General features: G+C 42.1%; 1 protein-coding gene across 1 annotated transcript; it reads left to right on the forward strand.

Moving 5' to 3' along the window:
- Positions 1 to 258: 258 nt before the first annotated feature.
- LOC101135126 (PRELI domain-containing protein 1, mitochondrial-like) lies at positions 259 to 1,165 on the forward strand. The gene has a single exon (XM_055378008.2). It carries the CDS (start codon positions 406 to 408, stop codon positions 1,060 to 1,062), a length of 657 nt encoding a protein of 218 aa, XP_055233983.1. The 5' UTR covers positions 259 to 405; the 3' UTR covers positions 1,063 to 1,165.
- The last annotated feature ends 13,016 nt before the right edge of the window (positions 1,166 to 14,181 follow it).

Here is a 14,181-nt window from a genome sequence, read left to right on the forward strand (position 1 = left end):
ATTTGGTATGTTTTTGCAGTGGCAGGTACCAGTTTTTCCTTTCCATATTTAGTGCTTCCTTCAGGAGCTCTTGTAAGGCAGGCCTGGTGGTGAAAAAATCTCTCAGCATTTTCTTGTCTGTAAAAGACGTTATTTCTTTTTCACTTATGAAGCTTAGTTTGATTGGATATGAGATTCTGGGCTGAAAATTCTTTTCTTTAAGAATGTTGAGCGGGGCTGCGCCGGAAGTGGCGCGCGGCCGGACAACTCATGGCGGCGGCGGCAGCTGCTTGGGCGCGGTGCGGTGGTGACTGAGCTACGAGCCTGGCAGCAGGTGTGCGCCGAGCCCCGGCCTGTCCCCCGCGTGCCTCCCAGGCTCCGCACCCCTGATGCTGCGCGGGTGCTGAGCCCGCTTCGGCAGGGACGATGGTGAAGTATTTCCTGGGCCAGAGCGTGCTCCGGAGTTCCTGGGACCAAGTGTTCGCCGCCTTCTGGCAGCGGTACCCGAATCCCTATAGCAAACATGTCTTGACGGAAGACATAGTACACCGGGAGGTGACCCCTGACCAGAAACTGCTGTCCCGGCGACTCCTGACCAAGACCAACAGGATGCCACGCTGGGCCGAGCAACTATTTCCTGCCAATGTTGCTCTCTTGGTGTACATCCTGGAGGACTCTATTGTGGACCCACAGAATCAGACCATGACTACCTTCACCTGGAACATCAACCACGCCCGGCTGATGGTGGTGGAGGAACGATGTGTTTACTGTGTGAACTCTGACAACAGTGGCTGGACTGAAATCCGCCGGGAAGCCTGGGTCTCCTCTAGCTTATTTGGTGTCTCCAGAGCTGTCCAGGAATTTGGTCTTGCCCAGTTCAAAAGCAACGTGACCAAGACTATGAAGGGTTTTGAATATATCTTGGCTAAGCTGCAAGGCGAGGCCCCTTCCAAAACACTTGAGACAGCCAAGGAAGCCAAGGAGAAGGCAAAGGAGACGGCACTGGCAGCTACAGAGAAGGCCAAGGACCTCGCCAGCAAGGCGGCCACCAAGAAGCAGCAGCAGCAGCAACAGTTTGTGTAGCCAGCCCACCACCACCACAGCACCCCAGACAGCTAGGCTTAGCCCCTCTGCCCTCCCTCCATTGTACTTTATCATTAAAAATCAACTTCCAAAAAAAAAAGAATGTTGAGGGGCGGGGGGAGGGGGGAGGGATAGCATTGGGAGATATACCTAATGCTAGATGAGGAGTTAGTGGGTGCAGCGCACCAGTACGGCACATGTATACATATGTAACTAACCTGCACATTGTGCACATGTACCCTAAAACTTAAAGTATAATAATAAAAAAAAAAAGAATGTTGAATATTGGCCCCCACCCTCTTCTGGCTTGTAGAGTTTCTGCAAGCAGATCCACTGGTAGTCTGATGGGCTTCCCTTTTGGGTAACCCGACCTTTCTTTCTGGCTACCCTTAACATTTTTTCCTTCATTTCAACCTTGGTGAATCTGATGATTATGTGTCTTGGGGTTGCTCCTCTTTAGGAGTATCTTAGTGGTGTTCTCTGTATTTCCTGAATTTGAATGTTGGCCTGCCTTGCTACGTTGGGGAAGTTCTCCTGGATAATATCCTGAAGAGTGTTTTCCAACTTGGTTCCATCCTCTCCATCACTTTCAGATACACCAATCAAACGTAAGTTTAGTCATTTTACATAGTCCCGTATTTATTGGAGGCTTTGTTCATTACTTTTCTTTCTTTTTTCTCTGATCTTGTCTTCACATTTTATTTCATTAAGTTGATCTTCAATCTCTGATATCCTTTCTTCCGCTTGATCAATTCGGCTATTGATACTTGTGTATGCTTCACGAAGTTCTTGTGCTGTTTTTCAGCTCCATCATGTCATTTATGTTCTTCTCTAAACTGGTTATTCTAGTTAGCAATTCCTCTAACCTTTTTTCAAGGTTCTTAGCTTTCTTGCCTTGGGTTAGAATGTGCTCCTTTAGCTCAGAGGAGTTTGTTATTAGCCACTTTCTGAAGTCTACATCAGTTAATTTGTCAAACTCAGTTTTCATCCAGTTTTGTTCCCTTGCTGGTGAGGAGTTGTGATCCTTTGGAAGAAAAGGGGTGTTCTGGTTTCTGGAATTTTCAGCCTTTCTGTGCTGGTTTTTCCTCATCTTTGTGGATTTATCTACCTTTGGTCTTTGATGTTGGTGACCTTTGGATGGGGTTTTGGTGTGGGTGTCCTTTTTGTTGATGTTGATGCTATTGTTTTCTGTTTGTTAGTTTTCCTTCTAACAGTCAGCCCCTCTGCTCAGGTCTGCTGGAGTTTGCTGGAGGTCCACTGCAGAGTCTGTTTGCCTGAGTATCACCATCAGTGGCTGCAGAACAGCAAAGATTGCTGCCTGTTCCTACCTCTGGAAGCTTTGTCCCAGAGGGGCACCTGCCAGATGCCAGCTGGAGCTCTCCTTTATGTCTGTTGACCCCTGCTGGGAGGTGTCTCCCAGTCAGGAGGCAGGGGGTTCAGGCACCCACTTGAGGAGACAGTCTGTCCCTTAGCAGAGCTCAAGCACTGTGCTGGGAGATCTGCTGCTCTCTTCAGAGCTGGCAGACAGGAACGTTTAAATCTGCTGAAGTTGTGCCCACACCCACCCCTTCCCCCAGGTGCTCTGTCCCAGGGAGATGGGAGTTTTATCTGTAAGCCCCTGACTGGGGCTGCTGCCTTTCTTTCAGGGATGCCCTGCCCAGAGGGGAGGAATCTAGAGAGGCAGTCTGGTTACAGTGGCTTTGCCAAGCTGCAGTGGGCTCTACTCAGTTCGAACTTCCGAAAGGCTTTGTTTACACTGTGAAGGGAAAACTGTCTACTCAAGTCTCAGTAATAGTGGATGGCCCTCCCCCTACCAAGCTTGAGCATCCCAGGTAGACTTCAGACTGCTGTGCTGGCAGTGAGAATTTCAAGCCAATGAGTCTTAGCTTGCTGGGCTCTGTTGGGGTGGGATCCGCTGAGCTAGACAAGTTGGCTCCCTGGCTTTAGCCCCCTTTCCAGGGGAGTGAATGCATCTGTCACGCTGGTGTTCCAGGTGCCACTGGGGTAGGAAAAAAAACTCCTGCAGCTAGCTCGGTGTCTGCCCAAATGGCCACCCAGTTTTGTGTTTGAAACCTAGGGCCCTGGTGGTGTAGGCACCTGAAGGGGTCCCCTGGTCTATGGGTTGCAAAGCCTATGGGAAAAGCGTAGTATCTGGGCCGGAATGCACCATTTTTCATGGCACAGTCCCTCATGGCTTCCCTTGGCTTGGGGAGGGAGTTTCCCAACCCCTTGCGCTTCCCAGGTGAAACAATGCCCCACTCTGCTTTGGCTCGCCCTCCATGGGCCGCACCCACTGTCTAACCAGTCCCAATGAGATGAGCTGGGTACCTCAGTTGGGAATGCAAAAATCACCCACCTTCTGCATTGATCTGGCTGGGAGCTGCAGACCAGAGCTGTTCCTATTTGGCCATCTTGCCAGCCACTTCCTAATCCTTGTATTTTTATGTGAACCAGTTGCATGGTGCTAATATTTGAAATCAATAATAATTATTGAAAGATCTCCCTAGATACAAAGCATGGTGTCAGGCACTGTTAAAGAATAGAAGATGTAGATCCTGTTTTTCAGGTGCTTACAATCTAGTAAAATAGGACATAGACCGAGGAAGAGTAAATAATGACAGCAGTTAAGTTCAAAGGGAGGCAATGCTGCAAGGAAGTGCATGACCAGTGGCCACATGAGTTAGCTATACCAAAAATCTATGAAAGCTTCGAAGAGGAAGGCTCATTTTAGATTGAGCTTTATAGAGTAGATGATAATTGAATCAAGTCATCAAGGGTAGGGGGGATGTGGATATATGAAGGTAAAGAAGGTTGGGTATTCCAAGTCTTAAAATCCCTTCTGTTAAAATCTTTTAAAAGGAAGCTGGATAATTTTCTCTGATGATCTGTTACCCATGACCCAACATACTGATATCAGTTTAAAACTCTTCTCTGCCCTTTACTATTTTTGCGTGCTCCCAGCCAACTAACATGGATTGGAGGAAGGGAGTGGTGGTCAAGAAACAAAGAAGATGACAGAATAAAGTCCTCCTGGGAGACCTGATAGTGGTTCTGTTTAATTTTACATTTTAACACGGATCAGGATGAAATAGATCCTCTTCACACCACACAATTTACAACCCATTTAAAACAACAAATGATTATCCAGGCTGGGCGCAGTGGCTCATGCCTGTAATCCCAGCACTTTGGGAGGGTGAGGCAGGCAAATCACTTGAGGTCAGCAGTTTGAGACCAGCCTGACCAACATGGAGAAACCCTGTCTCTACTAAAAATACAAAATTAGGTAGGCGAGGTGGTGCATACCTGTAATCCCAGCTGCTCAGGAGCTGAGGCAGGAGAATTGCTTGAACCTGGGAGGCAGAGATTGCGGTGAGCCGAGATTGCGCCATTGCACTCCAGCCTGGGCAACAAGAGCGAAACTCTGTCTCAAAAAAAAAAAAAAAAAAAAATTACTATCCCCCTTCTATCCTTCTATCAAAAGTAACACATTTTAAAAGGCCCACAGTACCCATGCTTCAAAAAGTGAACCAAGGGCATGCAGAATTGTCAACTACAGCTCAAGAGTGTTGAATAAGAAATTGTTCCAGTGTGGTGGTATCAGTATCTAAGGGAGGAACATAGGGGATAATCACTGATCATTTCACAATTGCAGTAAATGAATTCAGGAAAGAAAAAGAAAATGCTTGACACCTGGGCAATTAAATTCTTAATAATAAATTGGTGATGAGACTCGAATGTACTCTGTGTGTTGAAGGAAAGCAATGAAGTCCATTTCTACCTTAGTTGCTGATTGTACTTCCTGTTAAACTATTAAGTTCAAAGGTGCAGTTTCCCCCCAGGAAATAAAACCTTCCAGATAAAGCTTTCCCAGTTCTTCATTCCACTCTGTGCTGGCTGAGTTTTCATTCTAAGCACTTGCTTGAGCATTTTGGGGAATCTTCTTCTCAACAGGGCGTTGATATTTGAGCAGAAAAGAAAATTGTTCTCATTTCTGACTCAAAGGTGGTATATTTACATAAGCCCCTCTTTCATTTAAATCTGTCTTAATCCTCAAGGATTTAGTAATTGAAATGCAAAATGCATTTTTTTATCAATGGAAAAAAAACATAAGAGAAAACAAACAGTACAGATAAAGAATTTTTAAAAACTATTTTCTTTTTTATTTTCATGTTGTCTTGCCTAAAAGCAGTGTGGTTTCAAGATAATTGTTTGTATTTTCCTGATCTGGGTTGAAAACAAATGTGTACATATACGCATATGAAGGGGTTCAGAACATGCCATTCTAAAATATGTTGCTTTGGCATGCTGATTATTTTGAGCTAAAAGAAATTGAGAACCAACTCTTTATCTCAACTGCCTAAAATAAAGTATAAACTTCCTCTTTTATGAAGGAAATTTACATTTATAAAGGAAATTTTCATTAGTAAAGGTATTTGTTCCAGGAAGATGGCCATCCCTGAAGACAACTTTTATCACCTGAGAGACTCTTATCTGTATAACAAGGCAGGCAACTTTTATTCACTATACATTTCCTCCTCTAGCCTTCCCACAATTTGCCTCCACCACCCCTGAGCAGCCCCAAACCCCTATTCCTTTCTGTAACCCCAGACAATATGAAAGTCTCAATCACCTGGCTGCTTAGTTTCATATATCTGTGGGACTCCTATGTGTACATATGTAATTATTTTTCTCCTATTAATCTATGTCAGTTTAATTCTTAGACCAGCCACAGAACCTAGAAGGGTATAAGAAAGCATTTTTTCCTCCCAAACACGTATGAAATAAGGAAGATATGAGGTTATAATTTCATTTGAAAGTACAATGTAATCATTTTAATCTTACTTTCAACCCATCTCTAAGTTCAAGATAATTTTGAAAATCCTTATTTTCAATTTCATAGCTGAATTGAAAGGCAGCTGGTCTACATTATCACTCCAACAAATACATTAAAACATGGTTAATTATCTCTTATGGCTGCAAGAGCATGGCCAATGTGGAATTTATTCTGTGTCTTGAATGGCTTTCTTGAGAGTTATTACAAATTTTTCCTGTGGTGAGGTGCTAATTACAAGTGCTCAGTTCTGCCCCAGAAGACCTGCTGCCAAATCAGAGACAAGGCAAAAGCTCCTGGTTTGCATCCATTTCTAAATTTGTTTTTCCACTTACTCCAGCTTTATTTTTACTTTTGGGGATGTTAGAGAAAGGCATTTTGTTTTTACAAACAAAAAATTCTTAAACCTTAAATATCCTTGTCATTACTTCAATTAAAAAAAAAGCATTTTGTTGGATAATCTCAAAGTTTCTTCCAGCTTTAAAATCCTTCTATGGAAAGTAATTTTATTTAGTCCTTTTCACATTATCACTAATATCCTTATTTGCATATACTTTTTTAAATAATGATTTTTTTCTTCTCCACGTGGGTTGCTGTGTTTAAATAATGCTACTTATTTGCATTCTAATATAGGAGGAAGGGAGGAGAGTAATATGGTCTCTTTCCACATAAGCAAAGTTGTCCACTAGTCAACATTATTGGCAATACTAAAGCCACTAGAATCTTAAAATTATTTCGTTTTTGTTTTATATTTCTTATTTTATGCTATAGAGTAAAGGATATATAAAATACTCAAAGGTGCACATTAGACTTACTTTTGCATGTTAAAAAGAAATCTAGCCTATTAGGCTAAGGTGAGGGTCTAGCATGGACTGGCTCCTACTTACCTCTCCAATTCCATTTTCAGCCCCTTTACCCTCCCTCCCTTAATTCCCCCAGTTTGTTTTAGGCCTAAACAGACCTTTTCTTTCCTAAAACAGGAGGAGTTTTTTTCCAGGCTCAAGGCTTTTCCATTTATAATTCCCTTTGTGAGGTAAGGAAGGAACTCCCCGTCTCCCTTCTTATTCTTCAGATCTTGGCCTTAAATATCAATGCCTCAGAAAGATTTAGAGAACCATCCCTATCTAAGTAGATTCTCACCTCTGTAAGTTTCTTAACATTGCACTATTTCCTGCAAAGAATTTATTGTACTATATGTGTGTTATTTATAGTATGTTCCATAAAGATAGAATTCATCAATGTACCTGGAATTAGCACAATGCCATGCACAGACTAATATCTCTGTTGAAAAAATAAATGAACAGGAGAGCATTAACTCTGAGCAACTTTATTCTGGAAATGCCCCAGCTCAAGCCTGAGAATATTATTATTACCAAGGTAACTTCCAGCCAGAATAAGTAGTGCTATGAATTTAGCTCTACGGTGAAACGAGAAAGCTTATTCTCAGGGCCACAAAGTAAGAGAAGAAGAATGAGTAGAAAATCATGCACACATAAATCATTTGCAGAACCCGGGTGTAATCCTGAGGGTTGTGGCTGACACCCCTCTTGAAATGGCCTCATTGCCTGGGGTGGCACCTGAAGTTCTTGGTCTTGTGGCCAAGGAAATCAAGGACACAAACACACCAAGGGTGAGGTTAGAGCAGAAGTTTAATAGGCAAAAGAAACAGCTCTCTGCTGCAGAGTGGGGTCCCCAAAAGTGTTGCCATTCTGCAGGGAAATGCAAGGGTTTTTATAAATGAGTTAGTGGGGAGGGGGTATCTTATTTACCTAGGGTGTGAAAAACAGGTTAGAACCAGGGGTGCCATCTGCACAGAGCACGAATCTCTGGCAGCCCCCACCCCTACCTTTTATTATGCAGACAGCTCCTTGGCCTGAGCTTCTTTGCATTGCTTATTTCTTTCCTACTGTGCATGTGCTAAAAAAGGGGAGGTAGATCCTGCATGGTGGACATGCCTGGCCCCAGGTACTCCTTTCTGTTGGTGCAGCTGCAGGCATCTCCCCATGAGTATGTCGAAAAAAGGAAAGGAATGTGCTCACTAAGGCCCATTGTGTTTACTGGGACCCACCGTATGTATGTGAAACTTGCCAATTACCCAGGAAGCTCCACCTCTGTGTCATAGCTGCTTCCTTATCTATGTTTGCAGCCTGATCTTCCAGGCTGCTCTTTGTTAAAAGGGAAGTGATTTCTTGGGCTGCTTTTTGTTAGAAGGGAAGTTCTGCCGAGAACTCTTTGCCCTGTCTGCCTAGCTAGTTTCTTTCTACCTCCTCTCTCACTATAACAAAAACAGGTTAACAAGAGAAAAGCATAACAAACTTATTTTATCAAAGTTTTATGTGATACGGGAGGCTTCAGAATGAAAATCCCAAAACCTAGGGAAAATTGTCTGTTTTTATGCTTAGGTTCAATGAAGAATAGACAGTTGTGTAGAAATGTGATTGGATACAGGGTATGATCTAATGGTAATCAACTGAGGGGAGAAACCTAGCAAGGCCTGTCTGTTCAGATTCTTGAAATTCCTCTCTGGGAAGCATTTCATCCTCCAAGTATGGGGCAGAATCCCTATGGAATGAGGTTCTTCAAGTGAAAAGGGAAAAAGAGGTCTTTCTAGGTTTTATGACTTGTTTTGGGGAACAGGAGTTTTAATTGCTATGAGTCACCTTGGGGAAGAGGAATACTAGTTTATAGGCCTGCTTTGGGGAGGAAAAAGGATGGGAGACAAGAGGATGAGAGAAGGTCAGAGAGAGACTTTGCTTGTGTGGTTCTTCCAGTCTCTTTCATTTCAAAGTACTCAGCATACCAAAGACATCATACTTTGGGCTGTTGTGTTCTGAGCCCTAACAGTGCCATCTCCCTCTAAGTATAAAATGATAGAGTTCATCTAGCCTTCATTAGGAGTAAGACTAAGTGGGTAGACATAGAAGTGGAGGGAAAGTTTGCCATTTGCCTTCTGAAGGTTTGCTGAAATGAACTGACAGTAGGGAGATTAACAGGAGAAAAAGGCATACAAATTTATTAACATGCAAGTGTGTACAGAAGCCATACAAAATATGAAACTCAAAGAAGGGTCAGATGGTTGAGGTTTAAAAATCTTCTTCATAGGGGAGAGGGAATGGGGGATGTGGGCAATTTTGAGGGGTAGTAAATGATTTTCAGGATAATTGAATGAGCCCAAAGAACAGACATTGGTCTGGAACAAAACTTCATTCTGAGCACTAGGGGCGGTGGTGGGATAGTGACGGGCAGAACTTCCCTGTGAACGGAGGTTCTTATATTATGTAAATAAAGCCTCCCAGGTAATCTCTTGGAGCTGCTCTCAGAAAAATGAATAAAAAGTCTGTCCGAGCATGGTGATGATGTTTAGTCTTTTCTCCAGTGGTTAATCTTGCCTAGTTATTTGATGAGATTCCTAGGGAGGGGGTCTTAAGACAATTGCATTTCTTTTGAAAGAAGTTTTCCTCAGTCAGACAAGGGAAATTCCAGAGATAACCTCTCCCTGTGCTTGGGGTTTGGGGTAGAAATAAGAGAAGGCTAGAAACTCCTCGGTTCTTAGCCTTTCCAAGTTCCTTTAATTCAGAAGTGTTCGGCATGACAAAGCATCATACTTTGGGGTATTGTTCTCTGCACTCCAACAGTGGAAATGGTGAATAATGTTGGTGCTTCTGCCCAGATTCCTTTTAGCACCCATGCTCCCATTCCCTTGGACTTTCCTTTGCTTCTAACAGCTAGCATCTGGGGTTCTTTTTGGAGGACTGTGCCTGTACTGCTACAGCCTGCTTTGCTGGCAGCATAGAGAGCAGGCAATGGCTGGGAATTACATTCTCCACCCCCATCCCATGATTGGGAGGTTTAGGAGTATGAAATAAAAGCCCCAGGCTCCTTGCCTAAGAACAGAAGTTCCCTGATTTCATCAGGCTGGAGCCATCCTTGGCTAGATGCACCATTGCTTGGCTTCCTCCTTTTCCCTGCTCCTGCTCTTCTTCCTTAGATATTTCTTCTGGGAGCACTGCCTTAGTAAATCACATGCATTTGAATCCTCAGAAACCTCATTTTAGGGTCTACTACTGGAGGACTAGTCTTAAGACAGTGGGACAAAGGTTCTTGGGATTTTTTCCCCCCTTAATCAATATGCACATGTTGACTACCTATGTGTAAGGCAGTCTAGAGAAGCAGAGAAGAGCATTCTAAGCAAAGAGAACAGCCAAACAAAGGCATGGAGCCATGCACGTGACTAACTGTCCAAGTACTTTAACATGGCCAGCATGGAAGGTATGGAAGGTACAGGGAATAATAGTCAAAGACGGGGCTGGAAGGTGTCACTTGAGGCCACATTATAATAGACTTTGAAGTGATGCTAAGAAGTAAAAAAAAAAAAAAAAAAAAGAAAGAAAGGAAAAGAAAAGGAAAAAACCTATGGGGAGAAAAAAATAACATTTTTCCCCTACCTGCCTAGGTCCTAGCCTCCATCTCGGGCCCTGGAAATCTAACTGACAAAAGACAGATTAACAAAAGAAAAACAGAATTTACTAACGCATGTAGTACACATACATGTGGGAGAAACTCAGTGATGAGTAACTGAAAACGATGGTTAGAATTTGAGTTTATATAGCATCTTCACAAAAAACCAGCCCATTTAGATGTGACGAGACAAAGGAAAAGGTTTTAAGCTTTCAAGGGTGGTAAACTGTGGAAAGGTAAGTGTATGCGGGAAACTAAAGGAATAAGGTTTGTTTTCATATGTCCATGTCAGTGCCGACTTTCTGTCTTCTTCATGGTCATGAAACTTCCCTAGGAGAGAGGATTTATGGCAGTCCTCATTTTCAGAAGTTTCTGCTTTTAGTCAGACAAGGGAGGTGCTGGGAAGGCTGCTTCTGTATCTGTTGAATCTGAAATGATTTTAGCTCAAAATACTTCTTATGCTAAAGTGGCATATTTTGGGGTGGTGTATTTCGATCCCCTACAAACCCAATAAGTAAACTGAGCCCTTACCATGTGCTTTCCATTTAAATAATCCTCACAAAAACATTTTAAAGGTTGTACTATTAATATCCCCATTTTGTATCTGAGGGAGTCAAAACGTAGAAAGGTTGTTTAAGGACACCTAAAAAGAGTCAGAGCTGGAATCCAAGCTTGTCTGACTTCCAAGCCCATGAGTTGGTCTATTCTTCAAAAAACGTGAAGTAAAATGTCGTTGTTAATCAGTAACTCTGTGCAAGTCTGGATTGGACTAGGGAGAGAGGGGAGGCATAGACTCCAAACTGAGCTCCCATTTCCATTGTTATTGCAGAAGTCTTTTATGAAGAAATAATGATGGCTTGGACCAGGGCGATGGTGGTAAGGACATGAGAAAACTGGATGGTTTTAAAGATGTCTATTCTGCTTAAAAGTGCTTTACTCAGTTGTGCTACCCAGGTCAGGCTATGAGTTTGATTTAGAATACGAGTCTATTCCCAGCAGAGTTAGAGGGCAAATTGACAAGAACCCATTTATTCAACAATGTGTATTGAACTGTCACTATATTGTGCTGGATGATACCAATTAGGTGACACTACTGGAATGAAAGCGTATATATTTCTACTGAGTCAGTAACCATTTTAGTTTGTCTAAGAACCCACCAATATTCAGAAATCAAAACAGATATGTTTCTTGTTTTGAGGTTTGTTTAAAGCCATCCAGATAATAAAGATGATGAGTTCTCCTACCAATTTCACAAGGACAACTAGGAACTTATTTTTGTTGCTTTTTGTTTTTCGTAGTCAAATTCTTAAGCTTACATACCAAAAAGGTACTTTCTAATATATTTTTCCCCTGGTCAACATTTCTTGAGAAATATTGTGGCTGGTTTAATCAAGGTATTGTTAAAAAAAAGTGGGGGGTTAGAAAGGACAGTTAAAATGGTATTAAATACACATATAATATCAAATCCAGAAGGCTGCTGCTTTCATAACAAACTAGATTCAACAGTATTAAAAAAAAATCTGCTGTGTTTTAGGAATTTATCCTGCAGATACACTTGTACATGTATGAAATAACCAACTTACAAAAATAGTCCAGCATCTTTATAGTAGTAGAAGATTGAAAAGAATCTAAAAGTCCATCAATAGGAGACTGGCTAAATAAAGTTTGGTATATCCATTCAACAGAGTACTACATAACTTTAAAAATGAATGGGATGGCTCTGCAGGTATCTATATAGCTTTTATGTTTTTTTTTGAGACAGGGTCTTGCACTGTCACCTAAGCTGGAGTGCTGTGGCATGATCTCAGTTCTTTGCAACCTCTGCTTCTGGGGCTCAAGTAATCCTCCCACCTCAGCCTCCCAAGTAGCTGGAACCACAGGTGTGAGCCAGCAAACTGGGCTAATTGTTTTATTTTATTTTTGTAAGACGGGGTCTTTCCATGTTGCCCAGGTTGGTCTCGAACTCCTGAGCTCAAAGCGATCTGCCTGCCTGGGCCCCCCAAAGTGCTGGGATTACAGGCATGAGCCACTGTGCCTGACGCTAAGTATCTATATAGCTTTAAGATGTATTACTAAAGGAAAAACACAGAGTGCAGAACAGTGTGTTATAATTTATGTACAAAAGGGGATGGTTACATGCACACACATATATTTACATACATACTTTGGTTATGCATTGAATGTTTCTGAGCTATAGGCCATGGGACAAAAACAAGGCTTAAATGGGTGGGAGTCAGGTGAGCAAAGAACACTTCTTTTCACTATGTATTCCTTTTTTTTTTTTTTTAATTCTCAAAATAAATATGTGTATTTTTTTTCCTGTAAGGATAAACAAAAACTTGGTTTTCATTTAACACCATTTCATTGATTTTCTAATGTATATATAACTTTTATTTAAATTATGATTTAACTGGCAGTGGAATTATAGGGTTTTTCCCCCACTCCTTCTTTATGCTTTATTAGAATTAAATAAAGCTGCACTGGCCATCCACTTGTTGTTCAGGAAACATTACCAGGGTCATGATCTGCAGAGGTCAATATTCCCTTAAGGTTTAGGTTTATACAGATTGTACCTCTTTTGGAAAGCTTCTTAATCTAACTTTATTGGCTTAAAATGTAATGTCTTTTGCCCTGTAATGCACCCATGTATCATTTCCTGAAGTACTAGTAAAAATGCTTAGGAAAGGCATAGGCTTTTCACATATTATCATGCCGCTTGAAGACACAACTTCCTGGGCCTGGACTCCATTAAGAGAAGGAGCAACAAAATGCTTTGTTCTCTTGGTAAAGGTGATGGAAGTGAAGAGCATTAAAAAAATGGCATAAAGAGATAATCAGTTTCACAATGTGAATATTCAAACCGAAACCCATGCTTCAAAGGCACAGTTGGTGAAAAATTACTTGTTTCTACAAGTAATCTAGATCTCTCCAATAACTTTCATATATACATACTTTCTTCATATAACATTTTCTTTCGTTTTTTAAAAAGACAATCTTGCTCTGTCACCCAGACTAAAGTGCAGTGGCATGATCATGGCTCACTGCAACCTTGACCTCCCGGGTTCAAGCGACCCTCCCACCTCGGACTCCCGAGTAGTTGGGACTACAGGTGTGCACCACCATGCCTGGCTAACTTTTTATTTTTAGTAGAGATGGGGTCTCACTACATTGCTCAGGCTGCTCTGCGATCCTCCCACCTTAGCTTCCCAAAGTGTTGGGATTACACGCATGAGTCACTGCACCCAGCCAAGATTTTCTTTTTAATTCTACATGAAACTAGTTTTCATGCTTCCAACTAATTGCTCTTCTAAAGATATGTTTGATTCATTTGTTTTTTTCTTTTCTGGCTTATATAAAGTGGATAGAGGGTAATGATAGAGGAAACCAACAGGAAGGAGTAAGAGCACGTTTTCTTTCTCTTCTGCCATCCAGTCCCCCTCTAGTACCCTTTATTAGTGTGTGTGTATATATATATTTTTTGTTGTTGCTGTTGTTTTGTTTTGAAATGGAGTCTTGCTGTCGCCCAGGCTGGAGTGCAGTGGCATGATCTCGGCTCACTGCAACCTCCCACGTTCAGGTGATTCTCCTGCCTCAGCCTCCTGAGTAGCTGGGATTACAGGCATGCGCCACCATGCCCGACTAATTTTTATATTTTTAGTAGTGACAGGGTTTCACCATGTTGGCCAGGCTAGTCTTGAACTCCTGACCTCAAATGATCTGCCCGCCTCGGCCTCCCAAAGTACTGGGATTACAAGCATGAGCCACCACACCTGGCCTATTAGCACATTTTTAACAAGGAGCAGCTGGTAAAGAAATGTGGCTTGCCAAAT

Source organism: Gorilla gorilla, chromosome 12 (genome assembly GCF_029281585.2).
Source record: "Gorilla gorilla gorilla isolate KB3781 chromosome 12, NHGRI_mGorGor1-v2.1_pri, whole genome shotgun sequence".
NCBI lineage: Eukaryota > Metazoa > Chordata > Mammalia > Primates > Hominidae > Gorilla > Gorilla gorilla.

Bases quoted from the DNA above. Each gene is read 5' to 3' on its own strand.
- LOC101135126 (XM_055378008.2), top strand. From the start codon at position 406: ATGGTGAAGTATTTCCTGGGCCAGAGCGTGCTCCGGAGTTCCTGGGAC.